The 16,123-nt window shown below is 39.3% G+C and overlaps 1 protein-coding gene across 1 annotated transcript in view; it reads left to right on the forward strand.

Moving 5' to 3' along the window:
* Positions 1-16,123, forward strand: part of Tacc1 (transforming, acidic coiled-coil containing protein 1) — a 77,755-nt gene that overhangs the window by 40,582 nt on the left and 21,050 nt on the right. Inside the window, 6 exon segments of the mRNA XM_013026003.1 lie at positions 2,846-2,866; positions 3,012-3,038; positions 3,309-3,451; positions 7,324-7,376; positions 13,079-13,204; positions 15,082-15,162. Of these exon segments, the coding sequence (XP_012881457.1) occupies positions 2,846-2,866; positions 3,012-3,038; positions 3,309-3,451; positions 7,324-7,376; positions 13,079-13,204; positions 15,082-15,162 (451 nt within the window).

The raw sequence follows: 16,123 nt of genomic DNA on the forward strand, positions 1-16,123 counted from the left end.
AGCCTCCTGAGTAGCTAGGAGTACAGACATGAGCCACCAGTGCCTGGCCGTAAAATCATTTTTTAACTTAGGTAATTTTCCAATTTATTGCTCTAGCAGCACCTGAGTTGCCACCTGAGAGATCATTAAAAATAAGTTTTGATGACAGGATGTTTTGGCATACAACTTGGAAAAGAATTGGATGTCATTTCTATTAGAACACTTTTCTTCTGTTAAATCCCTTTTTTTCTATAAATAAGGGTTTGTATTATAATTACAAAACTGGAAGCTACTAATAAAATTGATGCTTTTTAGAATTCCAGTAATAAGTATATCTAGCAGTAAATTTGTAGCCCATGACTATATAAAGTGTGAGGAAACAAAAAAAAACCAAACCAACAACCTCACCCCCCAAAAAAACACAAACCTCAGGTTTACCTGATTGCAATGAGACACTTTAAAAATGTATTTCAATATAATTACAAGAATATATTCATAAGTTAAGGGACACAATTTAACATCATTCTGTACAACTTGTACAGAAATTTATACATAGTTTAAGTTTTTTTTTTTAAGCCAGGGAGGTATTTGAACTCTGGGCCTGGGCGCTGTCCCTCAGCTCTTCAACTCAAGGTTAGCACTCTACCACTTGGTTTTCTGAGTGGTTTGTTGGAAATAAGAGTCTCATGGACTTTCCTGTCTGGGCTGGTTTTGAACTGCAATTCTCCGATCTCCTGAGTAGTTGAGTTATTTTTTGAGTGTTACAAATGTATGAAAGCAAATCAAGTAACAGGAACTTTGAGAAACTTACTTTTAACTTGCTAAAAAACAAAGATTCCTACCTTAACTGCAGAAGTTTTAAAACTTGGTGTAATAGTTCTGGGGTTTGATAATTCTTATAAAATTCTTATAAAAACTTCCTTCCTTCCTTCCTTCCTTCCTTCCTTCCTTCCTTCCTTCCTTCCTTCCTTCCTTCCTCCCTCCCTCCCTCCCTCCCTTCCTCTCTTCCTCCCTCCTTCCCTTCTTCCCTCCTTCCCTCCCTCCCTTCCTCTCTCCCTCCCTTCCTCGTTTTTTGTCGGTCGTGGGGCTTGAACTCTGGGCTTGGGCGCTGTCCCTCAGCTCTTAAGCTCAAGGCGAGCACTCTACCACTTGAGCCACACCACCACTTCCAGTTTTCCAGTGGTTTTATTGGAGATAAGAGTCTTTCCTGGTAGTGGCACTGTGGCTCAAGTGGTAGAGCGCTCGCCTTGAGCTGAAGAGCACAGGGACAGCGCCCAAGCCCAGAGTTCAAGCCCCACAACTCACCAAAAAAAACACACACACACACACACACACACACACAGAAAAAAACCTTAAAAAAAAGTCTTTCCTGCTTTGGCTAGCCTTGAACCAAAATCATCAGATCTCAGCCTCCCGAATAGCTAGAATTATAGGTGTGAGCCACTGGCACCTGGCTAACTTGCACTATTTTCAAGATAAGTTGTATATTAGTAGATGTGTTTGTCATTCTCCAGAAGAAAAAGATTAACAATTTATACTTAGGAGCAAGGAAAAAAAATGTCTAAAAATGTTTTTAGAGAGAAATCTAGGATAGAGAGACCTGAACAGACTTTTAATGATACAAGCAGGAAGTGATGTAGAGTTCCAAATGAAGTAGAAGTGAAGTAGAATTACAAATTCAGAAATAGAATAATGTCTATTTCTGACTATTGAGCAGCTGTTTAGCTGGGCATCAATAACTTACATCTGTAATCTGATCTTGGTTCAAGGCCAGCCAAGATAGAGAAGTTCCAGAGACCCCTTCTTAATCCTATAGCTTGGTGCTGTGGCCCACACCAGTCATCCCAAACTATGTGGGAGGTTGAGATTGGGAGGCCCATGGTTTCAGGTAAGCCCAAGAAGAAAGGTCTGAGAGACTCTTATCTCCACCAAGGGAAGCTGGACATGTAGTATGCCTTGGACAGCAACTATGCAAAATCTAAAATAGACAGATCTTGGTCCAAGTAGAATCCTGGCAGGAAACAAGACTATATCTCATAAAGTAGCCAGCAAAAAAACAGCTGAAGGCATGACTTAGCAGAACATTGTCTGGCAAACATGAGGCCCTGAATTCAAACCTCAGTGCTGTCCTCCCCACCAAAAAAGACATGTTTGTATACTTGAGAGGGAAAAATAAATTGTGCATGCACATATGTGCTCCTCTGTCCTGGGGCTTGAACTTAGGACCTGGACACTGTCTGAGTTTTTTTTTACTCAAGGTAGCTAGAAGCTCTCCACTTTGGCTTTTTGGTGGTTAAGTGGAAATAAGAGTCTTTTGAACTTCCCTGCATGGGCTGGCTTTTAACTGTGATCCTCAGATCCTAGCTTCTTCTGAGGAGCTAGGATTACAGGCATGAGCTACTGGTACCCAGCTGGTTGATGTACTTAAAAAAATAAGTCACCAGCTATCAAATTACTAGAGTAACTTAAGTTTCATTAAGCAAGTATATTTAGAATATTCAAAGTATTACACCTTAGAGATTTAAAGATAATTTATTCTCTTAAAGATGTTTAATTATTATAATTTAATAAGGTTCTTATTCCAAAAAAATTTAGAAGTAACTTGAAAATTACATGGACTTTCAAAAATAATTAGGAGGTATATGTGCAAGAAAACTTGAAAACTATCGTTTTCAGTTGCTTAATTAAGCTTATAAATTTAAATTTGGACTAGAAAATACTTATGGTATACAACTATAACACTAGCATTGTTGAAGGTAAGATGTGAGGATCAGAGTGCAAAGCCAGCGTGACCAAGCAACTCTGTGAGACTGTTATCTCCAATTAATCATGAAAGTGAAGTGAAGCTGTGGCTGAATGGGTAGAGCACCACCTGTGAATATAAAAAGCTAAAGTATAGCACCCAGGCCCTGAGTTCAAGCCCTAGTACTGACCCCAAAAATTAATTAAAAGGTTAGGCACCAGTGGCTCATGCCTGTATCCTAGCTATTCAGGAAGTTGAAACCTAAAGATAAGTTTTGAAGCCAGTCCAGGCTAGAGGCACAGCTCAAGTGATTAGAGTGCCAGCTATGAGCAAGGAAGCTGAAAGGATGCAAGGCCACTGAAATCAAACTCTAGTACTAGGAGGAAAAAGCAAGAAAAGCTTGTGTTTTCAAACCACAGACCCAAATTACAGAAGCGAGGTTCTAGGAAGCACCTCAGTTCATAATTGGGACACCAGCTTTCTGCCCACTTTAGACCTGTATCTGTCATTAATTCTGGATCTGTATGGAATTGTGACTGCTTGCTCCATTGCTGACATCTTCCATTATTTGCCTCCTAACTGGTAGTGTCTGCTCTTAAATTTGCCAGGATGAAGGAGCCGTGATCTCCCAGATTCCAGACATTTCTAACAGAGATGGTCATGCGACTGATGAGGAGAAACTGGCATCCACATCATGTGGTCAGAAATCATCTGGGGCCGAGGTGAAAGGTGAGCCAGAGGAAGACCTGGAGTACTTTGAATGTTCCAATGTTCCTGTGTCTACCATAAATCATACGTTTTCATCCTCAGAAGCAGGTATGGAAACATCTTCGTCTTTCTAATATACATAAGCCTAGAAATGCCTGAAAGCTCAAAGCAGGAGGTACCCTAGAGAGATTAGAGAATTGGGTCACTTGAGGGATAGATTAGGATGCTGATCTATGCTTTGCAGTAGCAAAGCTTTTGTAGACAAAGTATGTCTACAGAAGATACACAGCAAAGTATTATCCAAGGACTAGAGACATAGTTAAGTGTGGGAAGATGTTCAGGAGACACTGATTGAATTTCCCTGTAATTTTGCACTAAAATAGCCATATCAAGTATAGTGTCTTATAAATATGCTGTGCATTTGGCTTTTTTGCAGTTAAGCTCATTTAACTCACAGAACTTGTTAACAACTACCACTATAGCACTACATATGAACATTGCTCTGAGTGCTTCATGTGATCCTCACTGGTTATGCTTTTCACAATTCTTCAGAGAGATAAAGTATGGCACAGAAGTTAAGAAACTTGACCAATGTTGCTTGGCTAGCATTAAAGAGGAAATGAGTATCTTTTTATTCCCATTGTAAAGTTCATTTCTGAGAACTCTATCATGAAAACAAGACTAATGGGAAAAACGTACAAGCTAATATAAGGGCTTTTTTTTTTGAATTAGCATCTAATAACCTGTTTCCAGGGGAAACATGCATCAAGGGAGATGGACAGAGAGACCTTCCTGCTTCTACTGCTTCCTCAAATGCTGAGGTGTCGTATTTGGGGTAGTATGTTCTGAACATTACTACTACTACCACAAGCTAAGCAGTATGCTTCCATGGCCTTTAACACCAATGCTTAAGTGTGAAGTGATTCTTTTCTTTTCTTTTTTTGTTGGTCATGGGGCTTGAACTCTGGGCCTGGGCGCTGTCCCTCAGCTCTTCAGCTCAAGGCAAGCACTTTACCACTTGAGCCACAACGCCACTTCTGGTTTTCTGGTGGTTTATTGGAAATCTCTCAGACTTTCCTGCCCAGGCTGCCTTTGAACCTCGATCCTCAGATCTCAGCCTCTTGAGTAGCTAGGATTACAGGCATGAGCCACCAGCGCCTGGCAAAGTGATTATTTTCATCATATTAAGCTACTGTAAATTTACCTGTCACCAAATAGTAGGTTGACTTAATTGGTGTACATAAAATTCTTAACATTCTAATGAAATCTAGCCTTATTATATATAGCGCTCCTGGCTTTTATACTTAGAATTTTTAAAGTCATAATCTGCCATCCAACAAGGGAAACATGGGAAGTTATTTCCTTGACCTCCCTATCCCCCAGGTGTCAGTTTCCTATCTGTTAATGAGCTTTCTGTTGCTACAATTAATACCTGAGACAACCTACTTGTGAGCAATAAGGCTGATTTGGTTCATTGTTCTAGAATGAACATGATCAAGTGGACTTCTTGCTTTTAAGCCTCTGGTGAGGAAAGATCCTATGGTTGAGCAGGACTGCTTACTTCATGGCCAGGAAGTAAAAGAAAGGGAAAGGGGCCTGGAGTCCCAAAATCTTCAAGGACATGTACCTAGTGACCCAAAGACCTCTCCTGGTTCCCTCTTAAGAGTCCCATCACTTCCCAGTGGGCCACCCTTGTGACCAACCTTTTAACACATAGGACTGGGAGAAACATTCCAGATCCTAACTATAGAACCACTCATAACAAAATAACTGTATCAGACACTGCCTACATTTTTTTTCCTAAAGCCTTGCCCACTACTGTCCTAAATACCTACTTTCTCAAGGTTAATCTTTAGTACTTTGTGCTGCTTTTGTTTTTCCACATACCTGAAACATCTTCCTTTGCCATTTCTTACAAAAATTCTGCTATTTTTTTTTCTTTGCCATTTCTTACAAAAATTCTGCTATTTTTTTCAGGTGTGTCATGAATGTTCCTTGGATCCCACTGTACTCTCTGCTCTCACTACAATTTCTTCTATTCCCCCTGTAGAAAGGGGACTTAGAAATTCTCAAAGTCAGGGTGACTATGAGAGGCCTGCTTTTGTATTTCTTCTGGTACAAGTATATGGCAAAAAATATGGCAAATTTTTTAAGAAATTTCATGCATAGGAGTTATTAGAAACAGCTCTAATAGCTACAGTGCTATCCTCAATGTTGGTAAATTGGCTAGTTGTCTTTGGAACAGTGGTAACAGATTTAAACAAAGATGTTTGACTGACTGATTACATCTGTCCAAGGAGCAGGCAAAGGCTGTAGGTGATGGGTAGAGGGTTGCCATTGGCTCTACTGTATGACTGTTTCCTGGAGAGATTCCAGGGAGAAGTGGATCCTGATGGATAGGGACATAGTTCTCCAGGAAATGAGGATGCACACAGCCTGGGAATGCCACATTGGTAAAATGCTCACTGGCTTTCTTCATGTATAGGACAAGTAGGAATGGAGAATGTAGTGAGGAATTTAGGGATGCTCTGAGAGATGCGAGCATTGAAATAATGGTCATATTTGTGTTTTAAACAATCATTGACTAAAACAATACCTATGTGAAGGATTGTGGCTTTAAATTTTGGTGTCATCTTTTTTTTGTTGTTGTTGTTTTTGTTTTGGTCTGTCGGTTGTGGTACATTGTCCCTCTGCTCTTCAGCTGAAGGCAGGTGCTCTACCACAGCACCACTTCCAGTTTTCTGGTAGTTATTTGGAGATAAGAGTCTCAGGGAGGGGCTGGGAAGGTAGCTCAGTGGTAGAGCGCTTGCCTTGCATGCATGAGGCCCTGGGTTTGATTCCTCAGCCCCACATAAAGCAAAAAGAAAAAAAGCCAGAAGTGGAGCTGTGGCTTAAGTGGTAGAGCGCTAGCCTTGAGCTGAAGAGCTAAGGGACAGCGCCCAGGCCCAGAGTTCAGACTCCACGACTGGACCAAAAAAAAAAGAGTCTCAGGGAGTTTCCTGCCCAGGCTGGCTTTGAACCTTGATCCTCAGATCTCAGCCTCCTGAGTAGCTAGGATTACAAGTGTGAGTTACCAGCACCCAGCATTGGTATAGTTTTTTTTATATATTGATATTTTATTCAATGAGAACATAGCCTGTTATTTTCTTTTTTTCTTATTTAATGTCACTTATGGTGGTAAAGTAAAAAAAAAATGGAACTGATAAAACCAGGGACTAGGAAGGTAGCTCAGTGGTAGAGTGCTTGCCTTGCATGCATGAGGCCCTGGGTTCAATTCCTCAGCACCACATAAGCAGAAAAAGCCAGAAGTGAGGCTGTGGCTCAAGTGGTAGAGTGCTTGCCTTGAGCTGAAGAGCTCAGGGACAGCACCCACGCTCAGAGTTCAGGCCCCATGACCGATAAAAAAGAAAAAAAAGAACGAAAACCAGTTAGAAGAGTATTGATAGGATAATAAACACACTTTTTTAAGCTTGAAATTTAAAGCTTGTCATTTTTTTTGCCTCAGTAATTATATTGAGGGTGTCCTTCCAGGTTAGAATTTAAATTCATTCAGACTTGGAAACAAAATAGTGTCCCGTGAATTAAAATTTCCTTTTTCTGAAACAATTCCATGATAATTACAACTCATGTGCTAAACTTTCAGTGGACACAAGGGGGCAGCCTACTGCTTCTTTTTGCCAGAAGATTGACTGCATGCATTCTTCTGAAGTATAAGTCTTTCAACATGGAACAAATAGGGCTCACTAGAATGCCAGTGCTCCTTTAACATCTTGAAATGCTCTTGATGTGTTCATAGTAATTTTTGGCCTGCATGGAGTTCCTGAGCCTTTCATTAGGAAGGAAAGGAATCGATTTCTTGAGAAAACTTAAAAAAATAACTTTCTGTATTTTAGGCATAGAGAAAGAGACTTGCCAGAAGATGGAAAAAGATGGCTCTACTGTGCTTGTAAGTTCCTAAACTTGGAGGCATGGAGTGGAGCTCAGATTTCTTTCAGTAATGGTTTTATTTGCATATGTGTGTATGTGTGTATATATATGTATATATATTATATAATGTACCAGGTGTCTGATGACATGGCAGGTTGAAAAAGGCTGAATCTGAGATAAGTTAAAACCAAAATCTTTATTTTCTACTAAGCTTAGACTTGTAAAAGTAATACATAAAATCTATAAGCTACATACTGGTGATTCTTACCTGTAATACTAGCTACTCAGGAGGCTAAGATCTAAGTATCGTGTTCAAAGCTAGTCTGCGCAGAAAAAAAAATCCATGATACTCTTCTCCAATTAACTATCAAAAATCCAAAAGTAAAGTGCTAGCCTTGGGCATTAAGGCTCAAGAACAGTGTCCAGACCTGAATTCAAGTCCTAGGTTCGGCTCATAAAAAAAAAATCTTGTATATCTTTCACCCATTGTCTTAAATACTAGTTTTACACATGGCTATACATACACATATGTAATATTACTTAGTTTCTTCACCTAAGGAATTTACAATTTATGCAGAATGTTTTATACAATAGCCATTAGTCATGTGGTGTTTTGTTTTGTTTTTACTGTCACTGGGGTGAAGAACCTAGGGTAAAATAACCTTTTCTTGAGCACAGGGCTAGTACCAGTCTTTTGAAAGATGATGGCAACTTTGAAATGAGTTTTACTGTTTCTAGGCTTGGTCTCTTACCTTTTGGCATAAGCTAGTTCCTTTTAAAGTTTGCCAAAGGTAACACTTCCTGGTATCTTCAGTATGTAAAAACAATGAAGGAATGATTAGAAAAGCTATGCTGAGTAGACAAAACATTGTCTATGTGGTTACAAAATCAGGTGGTTTGCCTAGTACTTGAAATCAGCTCTTTTATATATCCTGATTTATGATTTATGCATCTGTAAAGTGAGCAACAGTACCTGTCTGCTTCATCAGGATAGCTGGGAGGAAAAGAGTAAAGGGTAATTGAAAGACTTAAGACTATAGTAAAGTAATGGTTTTTAGAAAGAATAGAAAGGAATACTAGAGTATACGCATCAGTAGAGCCAGATATTATATATTGTGACTTCTTAGAAGCAATCTCATATGAACTTCCTGCCATAAATCAGTTTGTACTTCCTTAAAACTTTGAATAGACACTGTGTTAAGAAATTTCCATCCAAGTGCAGGAGGTATAGCTTGCCTAGCACTGAAAACAAGAAATTTTAATCTTGAAAATGTTGAAGAAAGAGTTTGACAAAATGCTGAAACAAGGACACAGGATGACCCATTGCAATAATGATACCCACAAGACCGTATATTGGAAATGAACTTTACAGCTTGGGGGTAGGGAGGAGTGAGGAAGGTGGGGGAGGGAAGGGATAGTGGGAAAACAACATGGGAGGGGGTAACAATGCTTGACCAGAAAGGTACTCATTACCTTACTCATGTAACTATAACTCCTCTGTACAGCATCTTTACAATAAAATAAGGTTAAAGGAAAATCTGAGTTTGGCATGGGTGGTACATCTGTAATCTTAGCCACTCAGGAGGCCTGAGAAATCAGCTTGAGCAGAAAATCCTTGAGACTGCATCTCCAAAATAACCAGGAAAAAAACCTGGCTAAGTGAAATTAGTAGAGTACTGGCCCTGCAAACAAACCAAGTGATCATGAGGCCCCTGAATTCAAACCTTGATACAGTGAGACAGACAGAAAAGAAATCTATGTTAATAACTACGTCTTTAAATGGTGAGCATTGAATCTCATCATTTCTTTCTTTTTTTTTTTTTCTGGTCATGGGACCTGAACTCTAGGCCTGGGCGCTGTCCCTCAGCTCTTCAGCTCAAGGCTAGCACTCTACCATGTGAGCCACAGCCTCACTTCTGGCTTTTTCTGCTTATGTGGTGCTGAGGAATCGAACGCAGGGCCTCATGCATGCAAGGCAAGCACTCTATCACTGAACTGCCTTCCCAGCCCTCATCTTTGCATTTTTTAGTGGCAGCATTTTTCACTTAGGAGTCTGCTTTTATTTATTTATTTTTTTAGAAGTCATAAACTTGAGTTTAGTTTTCTTGGTTCTTCCAGCCATGTCTCAGTTAGACTAGCGTATAGTACTGCTGCTCCAGTGACTCAAAGACAAAGGCTGAGATGAGCATTGCCAGCAAAGCACAGATTATTGATGCTAATGCTTCTACCCACTGCAAGGACATCAGAGTTAGTTTCTTGTCTTATTTGTGTTCACAGTAAGTTTGTAGCCAGGATACTACTGAATAGCCATCAAGGCATATCTGTCTTAGTCCTTAAATCATAAGGGACCAGGAGAAAGAATAGGAAATAAGAAATCAGATCTTTTCAGAATATAATTGACTGATTCAGGCAGCTTCATTAAACATATGCTAGCTTCTGATGCAATCCTAAAGAGATGATATGGCCAATTTTTGTGCTAGTAGATTCTAGGTACTTTTCACATTGTTTTTAAGCAGTAAGTCCTGGGAAACTGAGGAGTGGCTAAAATAGGTCACAGCATAAATCCTACCTCAACCACCTTATGACATCATTCTTCATAGAAATAGAAAATTAAAATCCTAAAATTAATATGGAAATATAAAAGACCAGATAGCCAAAAAAACAATCTTAAGCAATGCTTGGAGGTATCACAATATCTAACTTTTACTTATATGATAGAACTATAGTTTAAAAAAAGCATTATACTAGTACATGGTCTTTTCCATGTAGATGAATGGAATAGAATATTAGACCCAGAAATAAGTCAATAAATAAACTCAGGGCCTAGACACGGTCCTTGAACTTTTTTGCTTAAGGCTAGGATTGTACCACTTGAGCCACAGCTCCACTTCCAGCTTTTTTGGTGGTTAATTGGAAATAAGACTCTCATGGACTTTTCTGCCCAGACTGGCTTCAAAGCATGATCCTTAGGCAGACATTGGTGGTTCATCCTTGTAATCTTAGCTACTCATGAGGCTGAGATCTCAGGATTGCAGTTCAAAGCTGGCCCAGGCAGGAAAGTCCGTGAGACTCTTATCTCCAAGTAGCCACCAGAAAACCGGAAATGACACTGTGGCTCAAGTAGTAGAGCGCTTGCCCTGAGCTGAAGAGCTGAGGTACAGCGCCCAGGCCCAGAGTTCAAACCCTCCAACTGACCAAAAAAAACAGAGTCCTCAGATCTCACCCTCCTGGATAGCTAGGGTTACAAACATGAGCTAACAGCTACTGGCCTGGACATTTGTTGGTATTGTTTTCTTGGAGATAGCCATCCTTAGTAAGTTATTTTGGTATAGCTTTGATCGGTGTTTCCTTTATGGCAAAGTATGTTGAACATTTTTTCATGTATTTGTTCAATTCATTTGCCCATTTATTTATTGGATTATGTGTTCCAGTGTCATTGGATTTTGATGAGAACTACTTTGAGTCTGTATTTTGCCCATCAATGGACATTGGATGTCCTTCCATCTTCAAGAAGAGGGTTTTCTTAATTTTCTTTTTTCGGTATTTCTTATAGAAGTCTTTCATCTCCTTGGTTAGATTTTTTTTTTTTTGCCGGTCATGGGGCCTGAACTCTGGGCCTGGACACTGTCCCTCAGCTCTTCAGCTCAAGGCTAGGACCCTACCACTTTAGCCATAGCACCACTTCCAGCTTTTTCTGATTATGTGGTGCTGAGGAATCGGACTCAGGGCCTCATGCATGTAAGGCAAGCACTCTACCACTGAGCCACCTTCCCAGCCCCTCCTTGGTTAGATTTAGTCCTAGGGTTTTTATTTTAGTGTTTTGAGTTTTTGTTGTTGTTTTCTTCATTTTTGCTATTGTGAATGGGATTGTTTTCCTGGTTTCTTTTCCTCAGGGTAATTGTTATTGGTATAGGTAAGCTTTTTTTTTTTTAATCTTTTCTTTTTTTTTTTTTTCTTTTTTTGCCAGTCCTGGGGCTTGAACTGTAGGCCTACGTCCCTGAGCTTTTATGCTCAAGGCCAATGCTCTACCACTTGAGACACAGCTCTACTGTCAGTTTTTTTTTGTAGTTTAGTGGTGATAAGAGTCTTATGGACTTTCCTGCCCGGGCTGGCCTCAAACCACAATCCTCAGATCTCAGCCTCCTGAGTAGCAAGTATTACAGGTATAAGCCACTGGCACCCAGTAAAAAACTATTGATTTTCATATATTTTTTTTGTATTCTCTACTTTGCTGAAAGTGTTTATCAGATCTCAGAGTTTTCTGGTAGAACAATAGGAAAGTTTCTTGATAGGAAGCCAAGCACAAGCTGACTCCCATGTCCAGAGCTATGTTGGCTATCTATAAATTACTTCAAAACTTAGTGGCTTAAAACAACAAACATTTATTATTTCATTGTTCCTACAGGTTAGGAACCTTGGGATAGTGTTGCTGGGTCCTCTCACCAAGGACCTCCCACAATCAAGCTGTTGACAAAGCTGTAGTTGACTCTAAACTTGACGTAGGGTAGATTCACTTTCAGGCTCACGCAACTCATTCTTGGTCACATGGGCCTTTCCATAGAGCCTCTCAATACATAGAAGCCACAGTCATTATGCAACCTATTTTCAAAAATGGTATCTCTAGGGGCTGGGAAGGTGGCTCAGTGGTAGAGTGCTTGCCTTGCATGGATGAGGCCCTGTGTTCGATTCCTCAGCACCACATAAGTAGAAAAAGATGGAAGTGGCGCTGTGGCTCAAGTGGTAGAGCACTAGCCTTGAACTGAATTGCTCATGGACAATGCCCAAGCCCAGAGTTCAGGCTCCACAACTGACAAAAAAAATAGTATCATTAGGATATGGCTAAAGTCATGTGAATCCAGATCCATAAAGATTCATAAAGTCACTGAATCCAGATTCCACCCAAAAGGGAGAGATTACATAAGAAAATTAGTGCTAGTGACAGAGGCTTCCACCACAAATACCCTCTGGTTCTTGTACTAGAACTATGCCAACATAGAAAAAGAGGTTCTGGGGTATTCTTGGACAGCTTGAGCTGTCCTCCCACAAATGTTGCAGGAAAATGGGCCCTTTCAGCTAGTAGCTCTTGTCTTTATTCTGTGAACTGAGTTTCTATGGCTGAGATCTGTGAAGATGTATGCTAAAATTGTGTGTGTGTTTGTGTGTGTGTGTATGTAGCATTTAGAGAGTAGATGAAGCTATAACAATTTTGGATTTGGACCTGGTTCAAATAAGATAGTAGACAATGAACTGATTATAAATTAGCAACTAACCTATCAGTATACTTCCATTTTAGAGTATTAAGATTATCCCCAGTCATTTTGGCATTTGGATATTCTCCAACTAATCATACATGTATATAAAACTTCTCAGCTTTTTCACTCATGGCAGTACTTTACTACCTGAGCCACACTTCCACTTCCAGCTTTTTGCTTGTTACTTGGAGATGAGTCTTGGATTTGTCTACTGGGCTAACTTTGAACTGAGATTTTTCAGATCTCAGCTAGAGTAGCTAGGTTATTGGCTTGATTCACTGGTGCCAGACTAGAACCATATTTCTTTATATGATACTATAGTTAGATTATTTTAGAGCTATCCTCCTATTCCTTCTGCAAGCACATTTTTAAGAGGTGTTGTGAATTTTGTAATAAGGAAGTTTTTGAAAGATACGTAAGTGTTAAATAAGCAAAAGCTGAAACTATCAACTATTACCTTTCCTCACAGGGAATGTTTGAGTCTTCTGCAGACAAGGCCCCAGTATCCGTAGAGTGTGGAGGTGAGAGTCCCCTGGATGGGATCTGCCTAAGCGAATCTGATAAGACAGCCGTGCTCACCTTGATCAGAGAAGAGGTAAAGATGTACTTGTTCTGTCTGCTTATCACTCTGGTTCTTTGCAAAGCTCCAGATTCCATCTGCTGGCTCAAGTTGCCTCAGCCTGCAAGTTATTACCCCTGCAGTAGATGAGCTCACATAAAAGGCTCCCTATAAAAATCAGTGCTGTGCAGGAGTCCTGACATGCTGGAATTCAGTGAAAGCTGATCTCTGAATCACACCTAAGAATTTTGTATACTTTATCTGTTATTCTGAATTGCTAAAGTTTATTAACTGATCCATTGTGAAGAGGATACATGCTCATGGCTAAGAATGATTTAAATTCTAGGCTTGTAGCAATGTTAAAATGTTCCCTGATACCATCTCTTCTTTAAATAATTCAGTTCCTGTTTAGGATATAGATGACTGCTATGTTTTTCCAGGTGACCGAAAATTAGTAAAGGCACTGTTGTATATCGGTTACCACTTCCAGTCTATTATATTTCTATGCTATATTTTACTTGTTTGGTTTATGTGTTTCTTAAAGATTCCCCCCCCCTTTTAAAGAAGTCCTAACAATTTTATTTTTACAGCTTTGACAAAAGTAGTTAAGTATCTCTCCTCTAGATCTTTCAAAGCTTTCTATGGAGCTGACTCAGATGGTAGAGCACTTGCCTAGAAAGCACAAGTCCCTGAATCCACTATATATAATAGCATTATGCTGGCAATAGGGGATGACTTCTGATCCTATGGTCAGAACTTGGAAATACTAGTCAAAAGGCTCCCCTCCCAACTCATTCCATCTTACAAATGAGGGAAATGACTTCATCTACTTCATGAGAGTTAGGCTATGAGATGAACACAGTGCATCAAAGTAAAGATGTGCTTGGTCACCTAAAGCACACAGATGGCTTCTTGATTCTTGAGATCCTTACTGAAAGCTGTAAAAGGAAGAACAAAGCATGATAAGGAAGTGTAGTGAAAGGTAGGAATGGTCCTGTAAAAATAGAATTGAGGTTCTTTCCATTTAGCAAGAACATCCCAAATATGAACAAGATGGAGCTCATGGTGGTATGCATCCTGAACCCTCATCTGACTCCATTCTTTTTAAAATCTCTCTTTGTATTCCCTCTCCCCCATTTCTCTTCTTTTATTCTGGTACTGGGGCTTGAACTCAGCCTGAGTGCTGTTCCTTAGCTTCTTCATTCAAGGATGGCACTCTACCATTTGAGCTCCACTTTGAGCTATTGCTGGTTAATTGGAAATAAGAGTATCACAGATTTTCCTGCTAGGGCTAGATTTGAACCACTGTCCTCAGATCTCAGCCTTCTGAGTAGCTAGGATTACAGGCTACCAGCACCCAGATGTGTCTTTATTAGTATATGTTTTAGAAGAGAGCTTTCATTGTGATATGTATACAATGTATCCCAGACAACTCCCCCCACTTTTTTACTCTACCCATTTCCCCCTCCTCCTTTTAAAAACAATTTTAACAGGTTTTATTGTTCTACTTTCAAATATGCAAATAAACTATATCCTCTTACTGCATTTCAAGCAATTAGAAATCTCTATCTGCTGCTGGGGCATTGTACATTGCTGTAATCCTAGTATTTTGAAGGCTGAGACAGGATGATCAAGAGTTTATACTTAGTGAGACTTTGTCTCAAAACAGATTCAAAATGAAACAAAAGCAAATTTACATAGGTTGTAAATACTACATTAGTTTTTGGGAACTATTCCACAACTTTCCATGGTGGCTCTGTTCCAGTGTCCTGAGACTACTTTTCCAAATGTTTATGAACATTATAGATACTCCTAATGTCAGTGGAACATATTGTATCTTACTTTTAGTCTCTAATCTCAGATTCAAAGTGTGATAGATTGTTCAGGTAATACCAGACTCTATTATAATCTAGATAATCACTAAAGAGATTGAAGCAAATGAATGGAAGAAAAAATACGAAGAAACCCGACAAGAAGTCTTGGAGATGAGGTTAGTCTGGAGGTGGGGGGTGGGGATTGGTACCTTTGTGCTTTGTTAGATGTGATACAGAAGTGTTCACATAAGAGCCAACTGCTGACAACTTGCTTTATTGTCTGCCCCTTGAGAATGTCCTTGTGTAGGTTGTTACCTGACTAGTCACATATTCAAATGTAGCTTATTTGAGTTACCAGACAACTATATGTAAGCAGAATCACATAATTCTTGTCTTTTTAAAAGAATCAATATAAATATATACAAAAATAGCCAATTGGAATACAGGGTAATAAGATTTATTTATATATTGATATATTGATTATATGATACATTTAATTTCGGAAACATAATAATTTGTAAAGGTTTGTTATACAGGGTAGCTTCAAATTACATGATCAAACTTTAAAATGCTGGTTAACAGGAAATAAAATCAACTTTTAAGTTGAAATCTTTCCGTTTTTTTGAGCCATTAAATAATTAAAGATAGCAGCAAGGAAGCTCTCTTCTTATTCTACACAGCCAGCACTTTTGTCAATAAAATGTTTATTACTTTTAACCTGTGGTTCTTGTACTAGTTGGTTTGGGAGTATTTCCTGGGTATTAGGCCTTTTATGATGCCTAACATGGTAGACACACAGTAAGGACAAAGCAAAGAGTAGTCATTTTCATTAAGGTGGCCACAGAAAGAGCACTACACTGGGCAGGATGAGAGTACAGTGTTGCACTTTACTGTGTGAAAGATTAACCTAAGTGAGTGATCTTTATTAAAGTTTTTGAATAAGACTTAGAAACTAAATCAGGGAGCACAGGGTAGATTAGGGCTAGGAAAGCCTGAACTCAGATGTCTGAGTCTCCTAGGAAAAGCCATGAAGAATATCTTTAATTTATAAAAGATTCATTTGTTGTAGGACACACACACACACACACACACACACACACACACACACCACACAAACACAGATTGATTAGTATAAGTAGAA

Source organism: Dipodomys ordii, unplaced genomic scaffold (assembly GCF_000151885.1).
Source record: "Dipodomys ordii isolate 6190 unplaced genomic scaffold, Dord_2.0 Scaffold4, whole genome shotgun sequence".
In the NCBI taxonomy this organism is placed as follows: domain Eukaryota; kingdom Metazoa; phylum Chordata; class Mammalia; order Rodentia; family Heteromyidae; genus Dipodomys; species Dipodomys ordii.